Source organism: Dromiciops gliroides, chromosome 5 (genome assembly GCF_019393635.1).
Source record: "Dromiciops gliroides isolate mDroGli1 chromosome 5, mDroGli1.pri, whole genome shotgun sequence".
Classification (NCBI taxonomy): domain Eukaryota; kingdom Metazoa; phylum Chordata; class Mammalia; order Microbiotheria; family Microbiotheriidae; genus Dromiciops; species Dromiciops gliroides.
Genome location: NC_057865.1, coordinates 117,787,468 through 117,810,109, shown reverse-complemented (window position 1 = coordinate 117,810,109; position 22,642 = coordinate 117,787,468). Strand labels below are relative to the sequence as shown.

The following is a 22,642-nucleotide window of genomic DNA, read 5'->3' as shown; positions in this document are numbered from 1 at the left end:
TTATAATTAAGCCTTCCTCACAAACTTGTTTACAGGAAAGGACATATATCTTTGAATGATTTAAAAAAAGCAATCAGATGTTTTTACTTTATAAAGCAAAGGTTCTTAACTTATTTCAGTTGTTCTGTGAACTTGCATAAGAAAAAAAACTACATCTTTATTTTCACTGAAATTTAGCATTTCCTTCAGTTATTATTAAATATTATTCTGAGAAAGGATCCATAAACTTCACTAGATTGCCAACTGAATTCGTGGCACAAAATAAGTTCAGTTTGAACAAGTACTACACACAAAAAAGCTATTAAACAGAATGATTTACGCTCACAAAAGTTTCACGTTCAGTTGCATGTTTACTTTGTATCTTATAAATCTTGGAAAGATGGTAAGAATGTATTGAGCTGGGGGTTTTTTGTTTTTTAATTGTACTTCAAGCATCTGCCAGTCCTTCACTTTTCCATTTTCCTTTTGTGCCCTGCTCGGCCCACTTTGCTTTAATACATTCCCCAGGATTACTCTTAAACTATTAAGGGCCATGAGATTCGGGTTCTGTTTTCATGAGAATGACTTCCTGAAATTTTGATTACAAAACTTATCTGTTGACTTGAAGATCACCAAACCAAGAGTAGCCCCTTTTGAAAATATAGTATCCTAGAATTCTAGATTGAGAGCTAGAAGGAACCAAAGAGGTCATCTAATCCAATCCCCTCAATTTCCAGCCCAAGGCAGTCATAGGATATTAGTGGAAAACAAAACTTGAGTAAACCATATGCTGTGGTCCTCAACTTTGAACTGTGAGGCCAGTGCTTAAGAGAAAATAACACTCTTGATGCTTATTGGTGCAAATATGTAGTGTCTATTTAAGTATAAATGTAATACCCCAAACAGCCACTAGATGAAGATGTTAATCTATGAAAGTCAGCTCTTTTTGTTCTCTCTCTTTTGTAATAACAACTAATATTTACATTGCACTTAAAAGTTTTCTACAAACCACTTTGGTGACTTCAACCCTGTGAGTCTTGATTTGTTTTCATGGCTTTCTCCCCTTCTCCATTTTCTTCTCTCCTGTTCCCATTTGCCAGTTCTTCCTTAAACGGTCCATAATAGAGAATTGAAATATATATAGTCTTAAATATGAATGAAAACAGTATTTTTTTGTTGCTCTTGTTCTAACTAAGCTTTTGCATTTTTTGTCAGGGAAGGTGTTTATTTCTTTTTCTTTGTAGGTCAGTGTTTTTAATAGAAAAAAGGGCCTTCTACCCCTATAGAACTTAAAAAGAGAAATATGTTGGGTTTGCTTGTGTCAACTGCAATGCAAAGCTGCCAGTCAGTTAAGGAGAGTGACATAATCTCAGTTGTCAAAATAGTATGGTAGCTTATCATAATTACATAATTTTCTAGTATCTTGAAAGATCTCTGGAATCCTAATGTTATTTTTAACTTTATGTATTTGTAAAAATAAGTTAAGATCAGAATTTAAAACTTTTTCTTAAAATAGGACTTTGCCGGGGCAGCTAGATGGCGAAGTGGATGGAGCGTGGGCCCTGGATTCAGGAGTACCTGAGTTCAAATCCGGCCTCAGACACTTAACACTTACTAGCTGTGTGACCCTGGGCAAGTCACTTAACCCCAATTGCCTTACTAAAAAAAGAAAAAGAAAAAAAAATAGGACTTTACCATCTTCTAGTGCTTCCAGTTTTTACAAAATAAGTTTTTATCTTGTCTTTTGTTTTTATATAACAATCTTTTCTGTATATACTGTACTTTTTCCTTGTGACAAAGAAAGCTAGTCCTCTTTTACAAAAAAAAACAGCTTGGGACAGCTAGGTGGTGCAGTGGATAAAGCACCCCCCTGGATTCAGGAGGACCTGAGTTCAAATCCAACCTCAGACACTTGACAGGTACTAGCTGTGTGACCCTGGACAAGTCACTTAACCCTCATTACCCTGTGCATGTGCGGGTGTGTGCACATACATACATACATACATACATACATACATACATACATATATACATACATATATACATACATATATACATACATACAGAAACCAGCTAGGCTGTTTCTGCTAGTGATGTAAATAAAATTGAGTCTCAAGAAAGTATTTCCATCTTTGAAATTTTGTTTCCCTTATTTCAGGAATCTTTCTCCTGTTGTTGTACATGCCCTTTTTATTTAGTTTGGTAATACTTGTTCTGTGGTTTTGTTGGTAATCTGTATCATTCTAAGCTCAGCACTCATTCCTCTCATAGAAAAGATTCAAAGCTTAATTATGGGTATAATACAGCTGTAGTTGAGATTTTGCCAAAGCTTTCATCATACTCTGCCTCAATCAAAATAGCAAGTTACTGTTGTAACCATATTTATGTGAAAGTGAGAGTCCTGTGTTCAAGTTCGTAGAACTGGCCTCAGAGCTAGAAAGAGCAGGGTTCCAAGCCCTCACACATCAGGCACTGAGCACTCTTAATCTCTCAGCACTCTAGACAGCTTTCTTAAATTCTGAATTGCAGAGGAGAGGTTCACCTGCATTGGTAGAGGAATTTCCTTACCCAGGAGTACCTTATACCATTTAAATCACAAATCCAGGCCCCTTTTACTTATTCCCATTCCAATTTGCATGAAATGAAATAGTTAATTTGATTACTCCTGCTGTGTAGGTTGTCCCCATTTTGCAGGAGGAAATCACCTTTGAAATTTTTAGCTTTCCCCGAAGTCCCACACTTAGTGAATAGTAGACTTAAACCAAGGCTCTGACTCCCCACAAACAGCTCCCTAGAAATTCTCTAGCAAGAACTAGAGCAGTAAGTACACTTTGCTGAAGACTGTGATTGTTGCTTGTCACTCCCTCTGTTGTAAGGCTGATACCAACATAGGGACAGGAAACACCTCTAAGTGCCACCATTCTTCCAGATTCTTATAGAATGAATCCTATGTAAGTAGGAAAAACAGTGGGTGTCACCAAGGAGAGTGTCTTTCAGAATGGCCAGCCGCTGAGCTGTGGCACAAGACAGCTACATGGCTCATCCTGCTGGTGCCTATGTGTAACTGTTCAGGTGATGAGGACTATATAGAATGCCTCCTGTAAAACACAGATAAATTGGTGCACACAGGGCTGTGAAATCTTCACATTGAAAATGGCTAGTTTAACTTGGAAGGAAAGAAGGACTAATGAAAAGAGGGAAGCGGTTTCACAGGCCACTTTAGCTTCTTCCTCTTTCCAGCATAACATGCTCACTGAAGGGTGTGTGGCCTTACTAAGTAAACTAAATACGTGTAGGGCACATTTTTGTTGGATGTTGTCTTTCTCTATAGCCACACATAAGAGTCATCAAATTTAACAGCTTACTCTGTAGTCAACCAACTCACCATGTAGAAAGTACCCTTTTCACGGCTTGGACTAAGCTGCAGCATTAATGACTTCCTGCCCTGGTTTGTTGTGCCCCTGAACATTATTGGAGTAAAAATTATCCCAGAACAGTGTTTGGGGGGCGGGGTCCAGTTTCAGAATTTTGTCCATTTCACCAACATTTTCTCACCCTCCTCCAATGAAATCTGCTTTAAATCTTAAAGTGTTGTGGATTATGAAAATATGTCAGTGGTTGTGCTTTACCAAGCACTGGGAATCTTCTTCTAGAATAAGTAAATAAGTATTGAGACTAGAGTGCTATATACACAAAGTCTGGAGAACCTAGAAGAAACTCTATTTGTACTCTTGTGATCTAGTCATGGCCTGTGGCCCACTACTCGCACTAGGCTGTCCATGTGGATGCCAGTGCTAGAAGAGGCAGACCATAACTTCTCTTGGTGAATCACAGCAAGAGCAATAGTGGCCTGTTTGGCTCCTGTTGTTCTGCTTTGGAGACAATTAGTTTACTTCTGTTGCTGTAGTACGAGACTGCACATATGGTCACAACTTTCAGCACTGGCAAATCTAGAACCTTGTATCCTTTAACCTCTTGCTGGATTTTTCTACAGAAAGATTGTAAGTAAAATAGATGGCGACAAGGACGGGTTTGTCACTGTGGATGAGCTCAAAGACTGGATTAAATTTGCACAAAAGCGCTGGATTTACGAGGATGTAGAACGACAGTGGAAGGGGCATGACCTCAATGAGGACGGCCTCGTTTCTTGGGAGGAATATAAAAATGCCACCTACGGCTACATATTAGGTAGGTCTTGTCTGGGTGAAAGTCTTATGGAGCCGGCACCTTGAAACGTAACTGTTTTGTCTTGTAGAATGATTGTAGATAAAATAGACGTGGATAAAGATGGGTTTGTGACCGAGGGGGAGCTGAAATCCTGGCTTAAGCACACCCAGAAGAAATACATGTCTGACAATGTTGAACGCCAATGGCAGGAGTTTGACATGAACCAAGACGGCTTAATCTCCTGGGATGAGTACAGAAACGTGACCTATGGCACTTACCTGGGTAAGGGGCAAGATGTCAGCCTAAACGAGGCCGACACGGGCTTGAATCAAAGAAATAAAAGGGTCGCAAAATAAGGGAAAGGGTAAAACAATTTTGCTGTGCCTTTTACAGCTTCGGTTCAAAAACTGAGCTGGTTTACATAAATTTTCATTGTTTTAAGCATCTGTGATTTTTGCTTTGCTATTGTGCCAGGTTCAACATTTCTTCTGCAAGTACATTTCCCTTCTTCCTTTTTTCTTCCATGTCCGTCACATAGATTTGTTTGTGGTAGACCTCACATAAACAGATGGGATGCAAAATAAAAAACTACAACTCTTCATACACTTTGATTAACTAACAACATTGCATCCCTAATTCACATCAGTCAGTGTCTTAATAATTAGTGAGAATAAAAGAAAAAAGCTTTAAGTGCCTTTTACATACAAGGTATGGGTGGGATATGTAATTTTATTTTCCTGACAAAATTTAATTTCTGTGGAGCATTTTCTCCCAAATCTTTTTGAAGATTGATCTTTTCCTCTTACATTCTCAGGCTCATGGGTTTACTTGACTGCTTTGCAAGTGTACTTACAAAGCAGTGGTACCAGGGCAACTAGGTGGTGCAGTCAATAGAGCACCGACCCTGGAGTCAGGAGGGCCTGAGTTCAGATGTGGCCTAAGACATTTGACACTTACTAGCTGTGTAACCCTGGGCAAGTCACTTAACCCCAATTGCCTCACCAAAAAAACCCCAAAGCAATGGTACTTTTGATTGTTTTCTATTAGCTTGGTCGGTAGCCTTACCATTGCTATATGATTAACTACTTGTTAGCAGTTTACATGTTTTAGATTGCTTACTGCTAAACACTGGATCTTAAGGGTTATATTGAGGAAGTGAGTGGTGAGGAAGCCCCCTCGCCTTGGTGACTAACTGCAGATATGATACAAATAGTCATTCCTTGCTACACCATTAGCCTATAAATTAGGCAAGCTTCTTTTTTTTAAGTGTTCTGTTTCACAAAAATACATACGTATTAACAGCTGATGCCTGTGTAATAATCTTTTTCCCCTTAGATAACCAACTGTTTATGTTAATTGTAGGACTGTATGCATTTCTTGTAAGGAGGCCTTCATGTCTGTGACCAACTTGTTCTCATGCCTAAGTCTAAAGTAGAAATCTCTCAAATGCTTGGCATATAGCCAAGAACTGCACAGATCCCTTCACCTAATTTAAGAACTTGTGTATGCAAAAGTCAGGGCAGATGGGGAGACATCAAGTAAGGCTTGCATGGCTAGATAGCTGGCATGCAGACATCTTCCTGATTTATCTGGTATTAAGAACAAATATTAAGCAGAAACTAGGCTGTTGGTGATCTAAGTGAAATGGCACGATAATAAATTGTGGTTCAGTCTGAGGTGCACTCGCACCTTTTTCACTGAATGCGTATGTACCCTTTGAGAGCTCTGTTGCCTCACAGAGAAGATGATTCAACATAAAGGGTATTTGTATTGCTGTGGACAGACTACACAGTTCTGAAGCACTGGCTGAGAATAGCAGTGTCTTTATAAGGCATCCCTCCCTGGAGTGTGGAGAAGGTATGGCTCTCAAAGGATTAGGAGTCTTTTTTTTTTTTTTTTTTGCCTTGTGTAAATTTTTTATTCTTAGTTAACAGTTTTGGTTTAGTAATACGTAGTTGAAGTTTGTCATAATGTGACAAATTTCATTAAGGAAGAGAAAGAAAGCTTTATCTCTGCTACAAGCAAAATAAGTCACCAAGACTGAAATCTACCCTACTTAGAGCAAGAGAGTTAGATTCTGTTCATGGTCTTGTATACCTCAGCTGGGGTAAATAAATCTCTGCCTAGGTAAGATAAGGAGTAATAATAGACATCTAAATTTATGTTTGCTTCCTTTTTCTCTTGCTTTTTGCACATCAAAGTTCAGGAGTCTTAGATTTTGTTTAAGCCTTCAAAGAAGGAATGGAAGATTGTTTACTAAGAATCCAATATTAATCTTGTATCTTCCATATATTTCTTTCACAGTTGCTACTATATTTTTGTTTAGGAGTGAAAAGATGTCTTGCTTTTGAACAAAATAGTTACTAAAATGATCTTTCTTAAAGTGTCATTTCCTTTCATTAAAATTGTAGGTTATTATGGCGATGTGATATAGTTAAGTGTACTTGGGAAGAACTGGGTTCAGATACTACCTGACACTCATTAGCTATATCACCACAAACAAATCACTTAATCTCTGTGGATCTCAGTGGCCTTTTTTTTAAAATAAATGGGGGGAGGTACTAGATAACCTCTAATGTCCCTTCCAGCTCTAAATCTATGATCCTATGGCCTTATGGAATTTTTTGACACTAGAAAGTGAAGCTTTAAGTTCTACTCTTAAAATAGAGCAGTAATATTTTTACAGCTGTATTCCAAGTGTATAGAAAGGCTGGTCTCAAAACTACTTTAGTAGGTCGCCAGTGCAGTGTTACTGCTGAAGAGGCCCTACAGTTCTTTTTATAAAGCTGATGGCATATCAGATTGAATTCGATTTGTTTTAATAATACTTTACACTTTTATAATGCCTTTTACTTTTAAGAGTGTTGGGGGTGGGGAGCAGCTAGGTGGCGCAGTGGATAAAGCACTGCCCCTAGATTCAGGAGGACCTGAGTTCAAATCCAGCCTCAGACACTTAACACTTACTAGCTGTGTGACCCTGGGCAAGTCACTTAACCCCAATTGCCTCACTAAAAAAAAAAGCGTGTTCTGATACGTAGGATCATAGAAGGGACCTTAGAGGCCATCTATCTAACCCCCACATTTTATAGACCATGTAGCTTGTATCAGAGAGGTGGGATTGGAATCCAGGTCTTCCTGACTCCAGTTCCAGCACTCTTCCTGTCATCTTTTATCCTCACAATAATCCTGTGAGATAGATAGAGAATAAACTTTTATTCTTGTTTTTAAAATGGTTCCTTCATAGTTTCTCAAAGGGAGCCACTGTTATCTATAGAGAATAAATTGTTGTTCTTCAACTCAGCTGTTTTATTTATTTTTTTCCCCCAGTTTAGTTTATACAAAATCTGGGTGGGTCCAAAGCCAGATTGGTTAAAATCTTCATGAATTTATTTTGAGGGCAGACACACATCTCCATGTTAGATTCTGGTAGTTCCATGAGTAGTTGAACTTTCTATGTTTGGGAAGAAGAGCAAATGTGCCCAAGTATGGCCTCTCCAAACGAAAAAGAGCCAAACTTAAATCTCTTTACCTTTTCAATACATAGGACTCTATTACATGAACTTACGCAGGAGTTAGGATTAAGGCCAAAGGGCTTTTAACTTGGAAGGGAGTTGGAACCCTAGAAGTCATCCATCCTGAGCTCTGTTTTATAGATGAGAAAGCTGAGGTCCAGCTCATTTGTGATTGGCCCCAAGTTCATGCAAATGATAAGTATTAAGCAATTGACCCAAGTCCTCTGACTCGAAAGACAAAACTCTTTTTGCTGCCTCATTCTTTTTCACACAGATGCATTTACATATGGCCTCTATAACTCCAGTTATTCAGTGGCCAGAATGTTTATGTTACTATCAAGCCTTCTATGTTAGTCTAGGAACTAGGCCTCCAGCTTGGCCCAGCAGCTCCTCATATAAAGCTTGGGCCTAATAGCTTTTTCCTCCTCTCTTGGTTCAGCCTAAAATATGTCTTGGTATTTAGGCTGGTGAGGTTTGTACTTACCTTGGTGTGTTCCCTGTTCCATACTTTTTGGGTTTTTTCTGGGATTCTAATGAATATGACCTGTTATTATTGTCCAGATGATCCAGACCCTGATGATGGGTTTAACTATAAACAGATGATGATGAGAGATGAGCGGAGATTCAAAATGGCTGACAAAGATGGAGATCTCATTGCCACAAAGGAAGAGTTCACAGCTTTTCTTCACCCTGAAGAATATGACTACATGAAAGATATAGTTGTTCAGGTGATTGTCAGGCCAGTTGATTCCATAACTATAAACTAAACTTCTTTCCATGCTGTTAGTGCTGTTTCTCTTTTCTATCCTTTTTCTGAATGGTCTTCTGTATAGAGTGACTATTAATCTTTCTAGTCAGAGCTTTAACACTTCACTGTGACCTTGAGGAGACAGTTTTTTAGTGTACCTCAATTTTACCATGTGATAGAGAACACTTTTTATTGGGTTATTTGAAGTCCAGATAGTGACCTCTATAAAAGGACAAGATCTAACTTTCCCTATAACCTTTAATTGACTGTGAACCTATGACTATCAGACATCATAAGAATAATAGTGATTCTCACCAAAGGTTGGACAGGCTATCTAATTACCAAGTAATTATGAGTTTCATGGTTTGTTTGGGGTTTGGTTTGGTTTGGTTTTTTTAACTGAGAGAGAAAACTCATTTTCCTTAGTTCAAATCTGGCCTCAGACACTTACTGGCTGTGTGACCCTGGGCAAATCACTTAACACTGTTTGCCTCAGTTTCCTATCTGTAAAATGAGCTGGAGAAGGAAATGGTAAACCACTCCAGTATCTTTGCCAAGAAAATACCAAATGGGGTCATGAAGAGTCAGGTCACAAAGAGTCAGACACCACTGAAAAAGAACTGAATTGAATGTATTGAGGTAAACAGGTTTCATGGTTTTAGAAGTCACTCAACACCATCTGGCTGTGAGAATCACAGGTACAGAGAAAAGGGGATGAAGATTAATTTGATGGTACAGAATCCTCTCAGTTTCATTCTTGGTTTTTGGTGGGTTTTTAAAATTTGCTTAATCTCATCTCTGTAGTTGAAAGAGGTCTAGACTTGGAATCTGGACGCCTGGATTCTTATTCCAGGTCCAGCACTTACTGGATGTATGAACACGGGCAAGATGTTTAACTACTCTGATACTCAGATTTTTTTATCCATAGAATAGGGTAATAATACTTGCACTATCTTTCTCAAAGGGTTATTGTCAAAAAAAATTGTATGTGTGTAGAGTGGTTGTTCTGTTATACTCAGATTATACTCCTTGTCCCACAAATTTTCACAAGTACAAACTATCCCTTTTTCTCCTCATTAGGAAACAATGGAGGACATAGATAAGAATGCCGATGGTTTCATTGATCTGGAAGAATACATTGGTGAGTTCCTGTTTTGAGAATTGTTCCTTGAAGAAGCTGTTGGGAATTGTGTCCAACCACAGAAATGGTTTTACTCTAGGCCAGTCATAAGTGTCAGCAATTTTTTTAAAGATCCAGCAAAGAAGAAAGCTAGGGGCTGGCATTAGCAATAACCGATGTGCATAGACTTTTTTTTTTTGCGCGGGGCAATGGGGGTTAAGTGACTTGCCCAGAGTCACACAGCTAGTAAATGTCAAGTGTCTGAGGCCGGATTTGAACTCAGGTACTCCTGAATCCAGGACCGGTGCTTTATCCACTGCACCACCTAGCCGCCCCCTGCATAGACATTTAATAATAGTTAATCATATTGCTTTATGGTACAGAAAAAAATTACAATAAGCCCAGTTTGCATCTTGGGAACCCAAGAGACAAGGAACAGAGGAGAGCTAATGGGAATCATGTGGCTGTGGTATCAGTTACACAGTTATGACTCCTCGTATAGGCTGTTTGAGAAACAGCATCTGCTTGTGCCACACTTTGTAGAATTTTGTTGTCCTTTGTCAACAACAATTAGCAATACCTTATTCTCTTCCTAATTAGGTATGGCCAGTCTCATGTATTAATGAAGCCTTTGCTTTAAGTTTCACAGGCCACTTTAGGGCTCCTGATGCTTTACCAGGAATTCTTCCTTTTAAAATAAAGTTCACTTCTGAAGGGGAGACCTTTGCCCTGGCTAGGCATACCAATAGTTTTCTCAAATTACATTGGGCAAGTTTGTCATGAGCTTTAGTGTTTCCAGAAATAACCTCTTCAGACTTTCTAGTGGAATGGAATAGATGATCCCAGTCCCATTAGACGAATAATTCTGACATTTTGTCATCTTCCAAACCTCTATAAAGAACTTTGGACCACTTAGGAAGGAGGGAGAGAACAGCATTTTGGGGGTGATTTCTTGGGATACAGTGAAAGTAAGTGCCATATTTACAAAAAGATTTGGAAGGTAGAAGTTTGCTTGGAAACTATATATATATATATATATATTAGTGCCTTGCTCTTTTAGGTGCTAAGCCCTTCATTCAGATTATACCTAGTTTCAGGAAGAAAAATTTAAGGTTCAGAATCTCAGCTGGTTCTTAGGCAGAAGGGGTGCTTCTGGTACTGATAGGGCCTTCTCTACCCTTTGGGGTATATAGAGTAGGAATTTATGTATGAAGATCACCTGCCAGCTTAAATACTGTTAGAGAGGTTTGTACTACATTTTAGTGCATGGAAACTAACAAAGCCGTTTCTGCCCTATTTAAAAGAGATTGTTAATGGAAGAGGACTTTTGCCACTTCTAGTGAAATTAGGAGTCACTTATTGAATCTCATTCGATCACCTTTGTTTTTAACCACTTGATTGGAAGAAGCACTTAAGTGATATTGAAAATTCTGACTTTGACTAAAATTATTTTTTTCAAATTAAGTCTTTCAATAACAGGAATTCAGAGGAGAAAGGTTAGAACTACTAATTGCTATTTAACTGTTCAGAGAAGCAGGTTGGAAAATGACCATTTCTTGACCATCTGGTTACTGGGTCATAGGCAGCTTGATGGTTCAGTGGATTGAGTGCTGGGCCTGGAGTCAGGACAACTCATTTTCATGAGTTCAAATATAGCCTCAGACACTAGCTGTGTGACCCTGGCCAAGTCACTTCACCATTTGCCTCACTTCCCTCATCTGTCAAATGAACTGGAGAAGGAAATGTCAAACCATTGCAGGAGGTGGGGGGTGACTTGACTTGCCCAGGGTCACACAGCTAGTAAGTGTCAAGTGTCTGAGGCCAGATTTGAACTCAGGTCCTCCCGAATCCAGGGCCAGTGTTTTATCCACTGTTCCACCTAGCTGCCCCCCATTCTCGTATCTTTGCCAAGAAGATCCCAAATAGCATCATAAAGAGTTGGACACTACTGAAATGACTGAATAACAACATTTTGTGTCTGCTAGAGGAGTTTGGAGACAGTTATTAACCCTATCCAGTACCACATATCACACAAGCCTGACCACACCTTTTACAATGAATACAATTGACTGGAAATGTTTCTGTTAGAGTTTGATTGAAAGTACAAAGAATACAAGTTCCTCCTCACATATTTGTTGATTCTTACCAAAAAGCATTTGATTATTCAGTACGAGATTCATTTGATGAAGTAGAAGTCTTGCGTGTAATACACTCTCCTCCTCCCAAGGCTGGCCCATCATTTACTTCAAGTACATGTATGATCAGAAATGGAAGTGAGGTGAGTCATTTGGTGAAAGGTAGCAAAGGGTCAGAGCAAGGGTTTACCTGGGCCCCCCCCAAAAAAAACCAAAAACAAAACACAGACTTAAAGGAATAATGCTAGCCTATCAGTTCAGATCTTCTGGGGAGGAGCTAGAAGAATTTGTTTACCTGTGAGGTAACAGTCTCCCAGAAGAAGGTATAACTGGGTTGCAGCCTGTACTAGTGAAAGGAGTACCTGCATTGATGAGATCATAGATGTCTATGCTTATTGGCACAACTAGAGTTGGAAGTTTTCATGGTTTTTAGATCTGTCCATTGTGGTTAATAGAATGCTTCGCACATAGTTTTGATGGACAATTTCCCTTTCAGGAAAGGTAAGTGAAAGACCTGTAATTTTATGCTACCTATATATACTCTTTTGCCTTCAGCTATCAAATACAGACTTTTTACAAATCTCTCATATTTTTTTGTTTGTTTGTTTTGGGTTTTTTTGTTTTGGTTTTTGGTGAGGCGATTGAGGCTAAGTGACTTGCCCAGGGTCACACAGCTAGCAAGCATCAAGTGTCTGAGGCCGGATTTGAACTCAGGCCCTCCTGAATCCAGGGCCCACGCTCCATCCACTGTGCCACCTAGCTGCCCCAGATCTCTCATATTTTAAAGAAATGTTTCTTGGTGGTGCTTTGATACTCAGTGGTATTTGGGGAGTTCTTTATAAGCCCCTTCATCATTTTAGGTTTTTTTTGAGTGTGTGTTCTCCCATTATTTTTTATTTTTAAGCTATAAGATTATTCTACTTAATCCACTCAAATTCTTGTTTAGTAACAAGAGCAGTATTGAAACTTGAAGAATGTCTGAGCTTTCTCTGACCAGAATAACTAATTTTTGTTAGCTGATGCTTATCTGCCAGGCTATACCCCAGTGGGAAGGAGAAAAGGCTGGATCTGATTGGCACTGAGACAGCCTTTTGCTAATTGTATGTACAGTTCTAACATTTATCTGTGGGCACAAACAGGTGACATGTATAGCCATGATGGAAATGCTGATGAGCCAGAGTGGGTGAAGACAGAGCGTGAGCAATTTGTGGAATTCCGAGATAAAAATCGTGATGGGAAGATGGATAAAGAGGAAACCAAAGACTGGATCCTACCTTCTGACTATGATCATGCAGAAGCTGAGGCCAGGCACCTGGTTTATGAATCAGACCAGAACAAGGTAAGTCTAGCAACTTGGAAGTTACCCAAAAGTCTATTTTTGATCAGTTTCCTGAATTTTCATAAAACCACAAAGAGTAACTGAGGCCTTAGCTGAACCAATTAAGGATTTAATTTTTCTTGTAAGCAGTATGCACCTTCTTGGTCACACTTAGACTCCACTTGCCCATTGCTACTGAAAATATGCCTTGTTGATGTAGGCTGCTTTCTTAAAAAGGACCTGCTTTGCATTCTTAAGGTGTGATTACCACCTTTCCATGTCCACCCATATTTCTAGGAAATTGGGTAGAATATTTTTTGCTGATATTTTATATACTGTTCAAGGAAATCTGTCCTTTCCCTTTCCGAGTCAGATATACTTTTCTTTTTCTTTCTTTCTTTCTTTTTTTTGAGGGGCAATGAGGGTTAAGTGACTTGCCCAGGGTCACACAGCTAGTAGGTGTCAAGTGTCTGAGGCCGGATTTGAACTCGGGTCCTCCTGAATCCAAGGCTAGTGCTTTATCCACTGTGCCACCCAGCTGCCCCCCAGATATACTTTTTACTGTGTCTGGGAGAGACAGCCATGGTCTTGTGTGTTGGGATGTTAATTGGCATTTCTTCAGTATCTCTTACTTATGAAGTCGTAGGTTAACCTACAGAACAGTGAAGAGATTTCCCAACCATGGTAAAATCAGACTTCCAGGATGTTTCATTTAGGCTGATATATGAGATATTTACAAAACTCCAAAAATGTGTATCCTTTTATCTAGGCCACAGACAAAATTTTTTCACTTGGAGTCTTTGTTAGAGAAGGCCCTCCTTTAGTTCTTGACTGTTGCTTGAGAAAAGGAAATTGCCACTTAAAGGTTCAGGTATTTGAAATCTGTCCTCTGGCTCATGTTAACCTTAGAGATGAGAAACAGCAGCATTTTTTATCGCAACTGATATAGGTGGGAAGTGTTCTTGGGGTTTTAATAAGCAGATTTCCAATGGACAACAGTCAAACAGTATAATAACTTGAATCACTTTGAAGTATTTGTCTCTCATCTTTCTGAGAGCTCTCCCTCCAGGAACACACTAAGCTAAATAAATCATTTCTAACTGACTGCCCACTTCCCTCTGCCACAGTTTATTTTCCTTATCTGTAAAATAGATGCATCACTTACTGGTTACTTCCTTTATAATGGTGTTAGGATTCATGCTTGGTTATCATGCAGAAGAGAATCGTAATCTTAAATCTTGCTTAGCCTCTGTACTTTGTTAATGCTTCTGAACTTGGGGTGGGAAAAAGTCAACCGTACTGACATGTAATCTTTGGTTTCAGGATGGCAAACTTACCAAGGAGGAGATCGTTGACAAGTACGATTTGTTTGTGGGCAGCCAAGCCACAGATTTCGGTGAAGCCTTAGTACGACATGACGAATTCTGAATTGTTGACAGACAAAACCCATTTTTCTTCAAAAGTAATTTATTTTTTACAGCTTCTGGTTTCACATGAAAATCGTTTTCGCTACTGAGACTGTTATTACAAACTTTAAAGCAGTGAAAAAACACAACAGCAAAACCTATCCCGTCCCCTTTCCTCCTCCCAAAGGGACTGGAGGGACATTCTGTGCTTCTGATGAGAAACTGTAATTAGGACACTTGTGTTTTTTAGATTTACACTTTGTTTTACGTGTAATAAGTTGTGTTTATTTTTGTATTTGTTTGCTGGTTGGGAGTCTGAAATGAAGGGTGCCCATCCTCACCTCACACTCACAGGCTCACATTGGTTTATCATCATCCCCAACCCTTTCTATAATTTTTTGTACTTTTTACTTAGCTAACTAATTTTGTAAAGCCTAAGATCAACAAGAAAAAGTCCAGAGGAGGGAAAAAGAAAAATGTGCCCTGCATTTCATAGCAAAGAGACAACATCCTGGCACTTGTCTGCCCCAAAGTATGCCATTTCCCAGCTGGTTATTGTGACCAGTTAGCTCTCCTGTGCCTGACCCTCCTCAGCGTGTCCGGGCAAGGAAAGATTCTTATTCGTAAACCCAGACCAAGCTTGCCCTGATGCAGGTTTTCTCTGCTGAAGAAGCTGTATTTACACATTCTGACGAGCACAGCTGGGCTGAAAAGGGTTAGGAACAGTGACTTGAAAATCAATCATGTAGTGGGTTTGATCTTTCCTTTCACAAAGTTATTGCTTAGGGACAGCTGGAGAACTGAAGGAAAAGGAGACCAGTCTCTTCATTGTCTCTCTCAGGTCTATGTGGATCTGCTCGTTGAAGTACCCAGGGCAAGCTTGTATGATGGCTGTTGAGGTCATCTTACTTTCTGCTGAGTGGCCAGCCAGCCTGCAGGCGGGTGATAGACTCCCCCATGCCAGACTCTCCAGGCCGGCCTGGTAGCACTGGGCAAATGACTTCTGCTTCAAATAGTTAGGATTTACTCCTTTCCAATCATGTCATTGAAGTGCCTTTACTTGCCAGGAGAAATGATCAGTGAAGGCATTTCTTTTATGGAACCCCAAGGGAAAATGGGCTCAAATGGAGTGTTGGTTTGGAGCAGAGAAAGTCCTCCTGTAAATGCACCATGTGAAAGCTGCTGAGCTCAGAAGCGCCCCGGTGCAGGATGGGGTATTCTTGTTTCCCTCTTACAGTATTAGTAAAAAATCTCAGTTGCAGTGTTCTTTATATCCTTGTGGGCTGGTTTCCTAAAACCACATGCTGCCGAATTTACCAGGGATCCTCATACCTCACAATGCAAAACCACTTATTCCCACTTTTCTACTAGATGAAAATTGCGCAGGCCTCAGTCGTGTCACCGAGGGAACTCCATGGCTCAGGTCTAGAGATGGGAATACCCCTAATATATGGCTTTCCTGGCAGGGCCCCTATGGTTTGAGTGCCATAGCCCACACCAACAATCCCCCCCCCCCATAAAACTTTTCATGGCTAAGCAGGCTGCCAACCCTTCTTAGAGGAGAAGGGGAAAAATTGGAAAGCTTTATATTTTCCAGTTAAGTATGGTCAAAGAAATGGTTCTTTTTCAACTCCACAGACTCCCTTCCTCGCTGCTTCATACAACACTAACTATATCTTTTGAGGGACCTTAATTGTAGGTCCTCTTATGAAAACACATTTTGTGTTCCAGGTGAGCAATTTTTGGGTCACTAAGACGTGTATATATCCTTTATTACTTCATGTATCTCTTTATAGATAACATGCCTTTGATATAACTTGATAGCATCAGGTGGAACTGGGTGAATACTCTAAACAAAATCAGGACTTTGATCTTCTAATGGCCATGTTGAGAAAGACTGGTTAGTCTGGGTGACTCTTATCTGTTAGGTTCAACCCCTGATTTGAGGACCTGTGCCCTACTAGACCCCCAGTTTTGGTGCCAAACTGGCTGAAGATGCCTAATGGTCCATACCCCAGCCTCGGCTTACTTAATGCAGTTCAGTCATGAGTTATGTGGGGAGGGTTCACACAGCAGGCTACCTGCACAGAGCTCAGCTCTAGTTTTTAAATCACCCACCCAAAGAGTGAATCTTAGCATATTACAGCAGCAGTGATTTCTGCATGCTGGGTGCTCAGCGGCGTGTATTTTACTTCAATCCCTCATGAAGCCCCTGGCTTATTTTTGGTTTCAAGAAAGCATGAAGCTGATGAGCAAACAGGCCATACCCCACACAGCGTGTGTCCTGTAAATGCTAGTTCTCTTCTTGATTTGGGTGTTTTGGGTTTTTTTTATGGAGTGTAAACCAAGTTTTATATTCTGTAATGCAAACAGGTTCCTATCTGTTTCTCAATAAAACTGTTTACATTCATTGTATCTGTGTGTATATACCCTCTTCAGGCCATGGGGATGTAACTTTGATACCATGAGTATTGAGGTCACCCAAAAGAAAGGGGCCAAGGGAAGTGGGGTTGATATGAGGGGTACCCTCCAAGCAAGTTAACATCCACTCATGCTGCCATCTTGACAACATCCTTCTAAAATTCTGTAAGCAGTTTTCTCTGTCCTTCCAGCTGTAACTAATCTTGCTGATTTCTCCATTTCCCCAGCGCTCTGCTGCTAGAATGAGGTCCAGCTGCATGCCAATGTAATGTGAGTGCTTACTATTTCCTGATGCCAAAACACAAGCCACTCCTGGAGACACGTAGCACGTTAATACCAATTGCTTTATTTCTTAACGATCCCTAGACTTTTTGAGAGCTATAGGGACATTCTTGGAGGTCAGACATTTAGTAAAATTGTCTTATCTAAGGAGGACAACTTCATAAGTAGGCTTAGTCTGCCATTTTTGTTCTGTGGGTTGGGGTTTCTTGAATAAAATGCAAAGTGTGTACATAAGACATCCCGATCTTAGCAAAAGAACAAAGGTGGTACTTAAGTGACTCGTGCTAGCTGCAGGGTTTCTGGTAATCAAGCCACTAAAGCACCTGCCAGGCTGGAGGCAGCATGAAGAGCGAGCCATTGCAGGGCAGGCCCTGCCCTGGCCCTGATGTGTTATTTCTGATCTCATTTTTCAGGGCCTTATAAAGGGAGAGGAGGAAAGGAGATTATCTCAGGATACAGTGATCCCAGGATAAACTCTGATAGAGAAACCTAGACATGGTGTTAAAGGAATGAGATTAATTCCACAAGCCACATGAAAATAATTTCAGAATTCCTTGTGGAAAATATTCAGAATAGAAGCTACACCAATGCAGTTTTGACTTTATCTCAGCCGGAAAACCACTGGACTAGGGAGGCTAGTCGAGAAGATCTATTAACCATTGTCTCATTAAGATGAGGGTAGAAAGAATTTGAAGAAAATAGCTAATACCCCGACATGTGGCCACCACCTTGTAGGAGTCTTGAGCAGAGGAGACAAAGGAATTGAAAATTTGCCGCCAGACAGGTTTCTTAGATTAAGAGCCAGTATGGGATCCCTTAACTAGGGCCAACTTGGCTGGAGGAGACGGTGGAGACTTCAGTTTTCTGAGAGCTGGATGTGTCAGAGTCATCTGTCATTGGCTTTCTACATACCATCTCCATGATGCAGGCATTGAACTACAGGGATAAGACATTGCAATCAATCTACTGAGTAGGAAACAATCTTAAATTTAATATAAGTGGTCTAATATGGAGAGGAGAAACTTCATCTCCCCAATCCAAATTTCTGGCTTCATTTCATTTTGGGTTAATCTAGACCAAAGGTCCTTAACCTTTTGTATCATGTTCCCCTTCTCAGAATAATCTGTTTTGTTGTGTTGTATTGACTGTTTTTAATTTATTTTTTCCCCAGTTACATGTAAGGACAATTTTTCATTTTATTTTGGAGGCAGTTAGGGTTAAGTAGCTTGCCCAGGGTCACACAGCTAGTAAGTGTCTGAGGCTGTATTTGTACTCCTGGGGTCCTCCTGACTCCAAGGCCAGCGCTCTAACTGCACCACCTAGCTGCTCCAGGACGATTTTTAACATTTATTTTAAAAGCCTAAGTTCCACATTTTTTCTCCCTGAGACAGTAAGCAATTTGATATAGGTTATATGTGTTCAATCATGCAAAACATATTAGCCACGTGAAAGAAGACAGACCCAAGTGGAGGAGATATGGAAAACAAAAAGTGGTATGTTTCAACCTGCAGAATGTTTCTATAAGCATAAAATATATAGGATTACAAAGGAAATTGATTTATTGAAAGTTATCAAAATAGTAAAGAAATTTGCAGACCCCAGGGTAAGAACCTTTGGTCTAGACTGTAGAGTGAAGTTCCAAACCTAGAAAGCTAGATCAGGGTATTGCCCAAAGCAACAGCCTAGCTCAGGAGATAACCCTAGAATGGCACCAGCCCCGCAGAGCATACTCTGGAGATGACTTTTGGCCAGGTAAACTTCTACCTCCTACAGGTATGTGAGTCCCCATCCAACCTCCTTTAGTATTGAATTGAAATTGAATTAACTTTTGGAGGAAGGAGCAAAATGATATTCAGTGGGATTCCAGGGTGTTTTGCCTTGTGAGATTTAGGAGTTTTCCTTACACGAACCTAGGCAGGTCTTCTGTTCAGACTCCAGCCTCCTCATTGGAGAACATGGAGAAGTCTAAGCCAAGAGGGAATTCAGGACTGAGCAGGAGCTGTCAGTCTCTTCAGTTAATATGACTCTAGGCTTCCTTATGTTCCTTGGGCTAGGAGAAGGATCCAAATTGGAGAGATGAGAGAAATAATTCGGGGTCAAAGTTTGGAAGAATGCCTGGTTTTTCAGTTTTTGAAAGAGAACTCCCGGGGAGGGGGGGAACCTTTCATCTTTTAAGGACATGGAGAATATCCATTCGCTTCACAAAGTCACGTGTTGGTGAGTAACCTTGTGCTGTCTTTTTTTTGGGGAGGGGGGTGAGGCAGTTGGGGTTAAGTGACTTGCCCAAGGTCACACAGCTAGTAAGTGTTAAGTGTCTGAGGTCAAACTCAGGTCCTCCTGAATCCAGGGCAGGTGCTCTATCCACTGCGCCACCTAGCTGCCCCAATCTTGTGCTGTCTTTTGGACATCTTTCAAGTTCAGTCATAATGACCTCTATCCTTTCTATAGCCAGTACTTGTTTCCTAAACCACTAAGAGTTTCTGTGGCTTAGTTCTTCAGGCACACAGATGTATTGAAGCTCTGATATTGCCAAGGAAGGGGCCTGGGGTAGCAGAGCCTCACCTGCTTGTTCATGAAGCAATAGATGATGGGGTTGTAGACACAAGCACTCTTAGAGAAGAAGGCAGGGATGGTGACAAGCCGTAGGTCCAGCCCATGGTTCCGATTGTTGACCATGTACATGGCCAGGGCAGCATAGGGCACATAGCAAAGACAGAAGGAGCCCACCATCATCACCACCATTCGACTCACTTCCCGCTCTGCCCTCTGTGTTGTGACTGACTCTTGTTGTTGGGCTGCAACCTGAGGGAAAAAAACAGGAGAGGTGAGCCCTAGGCCTCTTCTCTCTGGCCTTCAAAGGGCTCGGGTCTTGTCAGTCTCATAGACTTTCACCCCAGATTTTAGCTTGATCTCTCTGTTTCCATAAGCTTTGGCATTGGTTCCAGGAGAGAACCACTGCTGATTTCTGGTATCTGTCAGGGTATCACCTTGGCACTTCAGATTGTTTCTCACACTTAGCTTATCTCCTACCTTTCCACTTCCCATGCCTTCTAAGCTCCTGCCTTGACACATATACTTCATGTGAAGCACTTTTGGACTCCTCTCTGCCGCCTGGATTCATGGCACAGTTATATTAGAAAGCTTTCACCCTGGAGGACAGCGAGGTGGTGCAGTGGATAAAGCACCGGCCCTGGATTCAGGAGTACCTGAGTTCAAATCCAGCCTCAGACACTTGACATTTACTGGCTGTGTGACCCTGGGCAAGTCACTCAACCCCCTCCCATAGCCCCACAAAAAAAAAGAAAAGAAAACATTCACCCTGACTGCCAGCCCTCCTCCCAGCAGCCCAGACCCTGTTCTAAGTACTCACAGCTCGGAGGGCTCCCAGCAGCTGGGAATAGGAAAAGCAGATGAGGGAGAGAGGCATGATGAAGCAGAAAATGAAGAGGAACCAAGTGTAGTATTCACTGCGGTATTTTGTGCCTACTGTGTACCAGTCAGGGCCACAGGAGCACTGTAGACCCTCAGGAATGAACCTGCAATGGCAAGGGGAGTCCATAGTTCGGAAGGGGAAGACGGTTCCAGGAAAGTTCATCATGGCTAAGGCCAGGATTGGTTTCACGTATTTGCTATACATATTTGGAATGGATTTGGGGTGGGGGAGGTGGGAAGGGAGGAAGAGAATTTGGAACTGAAAAATAAAATGGAAATTTTTTTTAAAAATTAATTCCTAGAGGGCAGCTAGGTGGTGCAGTGGATAAAGCACCAGCCCTGGATTCAGGAGGACCTGAGTTCAAGGCCAGCCTCAGACACTTGACTGTGTGACCCTGGGCAAGTCACTTAACCCTCATCGCCCCACCCCACCCCCCAAAAAAAGTTAATTCCTAGGTGTTGGGAGGAAGTCAGGATTTCTGCATCTTGTTGGATCTGTGACCCTGACTAGAGCAGTTCCCAGTACCCATTTCTCTCATCCAAACCTCCACCTAGGGCTCTAGCTCTTGAGCTTCTCACTGAACACAGCTTTAAATTCTAGGGGATGAAAATCCTGGTGGGAGTATATTATATTTTAGCTCCTTTCCCAGGCTCCTAGCATTAGGATCCCAGGCTCGATGCCACACCCTCTTCGTTCTCACCTGCTCCAGCCAAAGAAGGGTGGGATGGAAACACCAATGCCAATGACCCAAGTAGCCAGGACCACCATCATTGCGTGCTTGGAGCTGAAGCGAAAGTTGCCAAAAGGTTTACAGATGACAATGAAGCGCTCAAAGGCAAGGAAGGCCAATGACCAGCCTGTCACCAAACCTGAGGCCAAACATGAGGACAAGCTGAGTAAAAGCAATGGCGCGCAGGATGTGGGGCATGGAAGGGCAGATGGAAAAACAATCGAGAGTCAGAACTGAGGTTCTAAACCTTTTTCCATGAGTGTGGAGCAGTCTTTTAACAGTCTGGTGAAGCCTGTGGACACCTCAGAATAGGGTTTTTAAATGCATAAAATACAGATGATGATAAAAGAAACCCATTATGTCGAAATAACACATTCGTGGACCCTCATGAGGAGGACATGGATCCCAAGTAAACAACCCTTGGTCAGGGGCAGGTAGGTGGCGCAGTTACTTATCCTGGAGTCAGGAGTACCTGAGTTCAAATCCGGCTTCAGACACTTAATACTTACTAGCTGTGTGACCCTGGGCAAGTCACTTAACCCCAATTGCCTCACTAAAAAAACCAACAACAACAACAACCCTTGGTCTAAGGAAAGACAAATACACAGACACTCTCAATGTAAAACATAGGACGTAGACATCCCACTTTGGTCAGAACCAAGCTGGACTCCTGCCCTTCTCCCTGTCCTATGCTTCATTAACTCCCAAACTCAAAACATGCCCGTATTCTCCTTCCCAGCATGCTCCTTTGGCAGTGTCCCCCAAGCCCGACAGCCTGCTCCTTGGAGGACCCAACATTGGGCCCAGCTTCCTGCCTTCCTTTGTCTTGCCAGTACCTGCCACAGAGCCCAGGAAAGCTTCCATAGCACAAACATGGCGACCAAAGATGAAGTAGCCTTGGGAGCTGGAGATGAAGACGGTGAAGACGGAGATGGTGCAGAAGATGAAACCAGCCAAGGAGACATTCACCAAGATGTAGTTGAGTGGCTGGCGCAGTTTCCTATAGCGAAGTGTAGCAACAAGCACCACAGCATTGAGCGGCGTCCCTGCAAAGAGGACAAAGCCCATGAAAGCCGTCTGGAAGTGAAAGGCCCACGCAGGAGCAATGTGGTACTGAGGGCCATCCCACGGCCCCACCGAGGAGATGTTCTTGAACAGGTAGAACTCCTCATCCCCTGACATCTTGCTCTTGGATTGTCTATCAATATGCCCACTTGCTTCCTCTTATAGCTTACCCACCCCTACCACAAACCACCTTGAAAAGTCCCTCAAAGCCACTTACGGATCCCCTGGAAGATCAGCGAGGATCTTAAATCCTGAAGACAAAGTTTGGGATTAGGGACCCTTGAGCTCTCTAATCCTCCTGTTTTTTTGCTCCCAGTCCCCAGAGC

At 41.5% G+C, this 22,642-nt stretch overlaps 2 protein-coding genes across 3 annotated transcripts in view; one reads left to right on the top strand and one right to left on the bottom strand.

Annotated features, from left to right (window-relative positions):
* The window catches only part of CALU (calumenin), a 32,943-nt gene extending 16,143 nt beyond the window's left edge, over positions 1–16,800 (top strand). Inside the window, exons 3-7 of one of the 2 annotated variants that reach the window (XM_043965832.1) lie at positions 4,235–4,428; positions 8,220–8,386; positions 9,487–9,547; positions 12,801–13,000; positions 14,303–16,800. In XM_043965832.1, the coding sequence (XP_043821767.1) occupies positions 4,235–4,428; positions 8,220–8,386; positions 9,487–9,547; positions 12,801–13,000; positions 14,303–14,407 (727 nt within the window). In that variant the 3' untranslated portion in view covers positions 14,408–16,800. Of the gene's footprint in view, positions 1–3,973; positions 4,168–4,234; positions 4,429–8,219; positions 8,387–9,486; positions 9,548–12,800; positions 13,001–14,302 lie in introns of both variants that reach the window. The other variant, XM_043965831.1, reaches the window with a different exon arrangement.
* Positions 16,801–17,156: 356 nt separating this feature from the next.
* Positions 17,157–22,433, bottom strand: OPN1SW (opsin 1, short wave sensitive). The gene is made up of 5 exons (XM_043968232.1): positions 22,088–22,433; positions 21,222–21,390; positions 20,459–20,624; positions 19,651–19,890; positions 17,157–18,024 (listed from the first exon to the last, which is right to left on the bottom strand). The coding sequence occupies exons 1-5, from the start codon at positions 22,431–22,433 to the stop codon at positions 17,905–17,907; spliced, it is 1,041 nt and encodes a 346-aa protein (XP_043824167.1). The 3' UTR covers positions 17,157–17,904.
* Positions 22,434–22,642: the final 209 nt, after the last annotated feature.

What these genes read in the sequence shown, in the direction of transcription:
- OPN1SW (XM_043968232.1), bottom strand. Translation starts at nt 22,433, where the DNA reads ATGTCAGGGGATGAGGAGTTCTACCTGTTCAAGAACATCTCCTCGGTG. An exon ending in TTTCCTGGGCTCTGTGGCAG is followed by an intron (nt 21,391 to 22,087) that starts GTACTGGCAAGA and finishes GTTTGGCCTCAG; the next exon opens with GTTTGGTGACAGGCTGGTCA. An exon ending in TGCTGGGAGCCCTCCGAGCT is followed by an intron (nt 19,891 to 20,458) that starts GTGAGTACTTAG and finishes TTTTTCCCTCAG; the next exon opens with GTTGCAGCCCAACAACAAGA.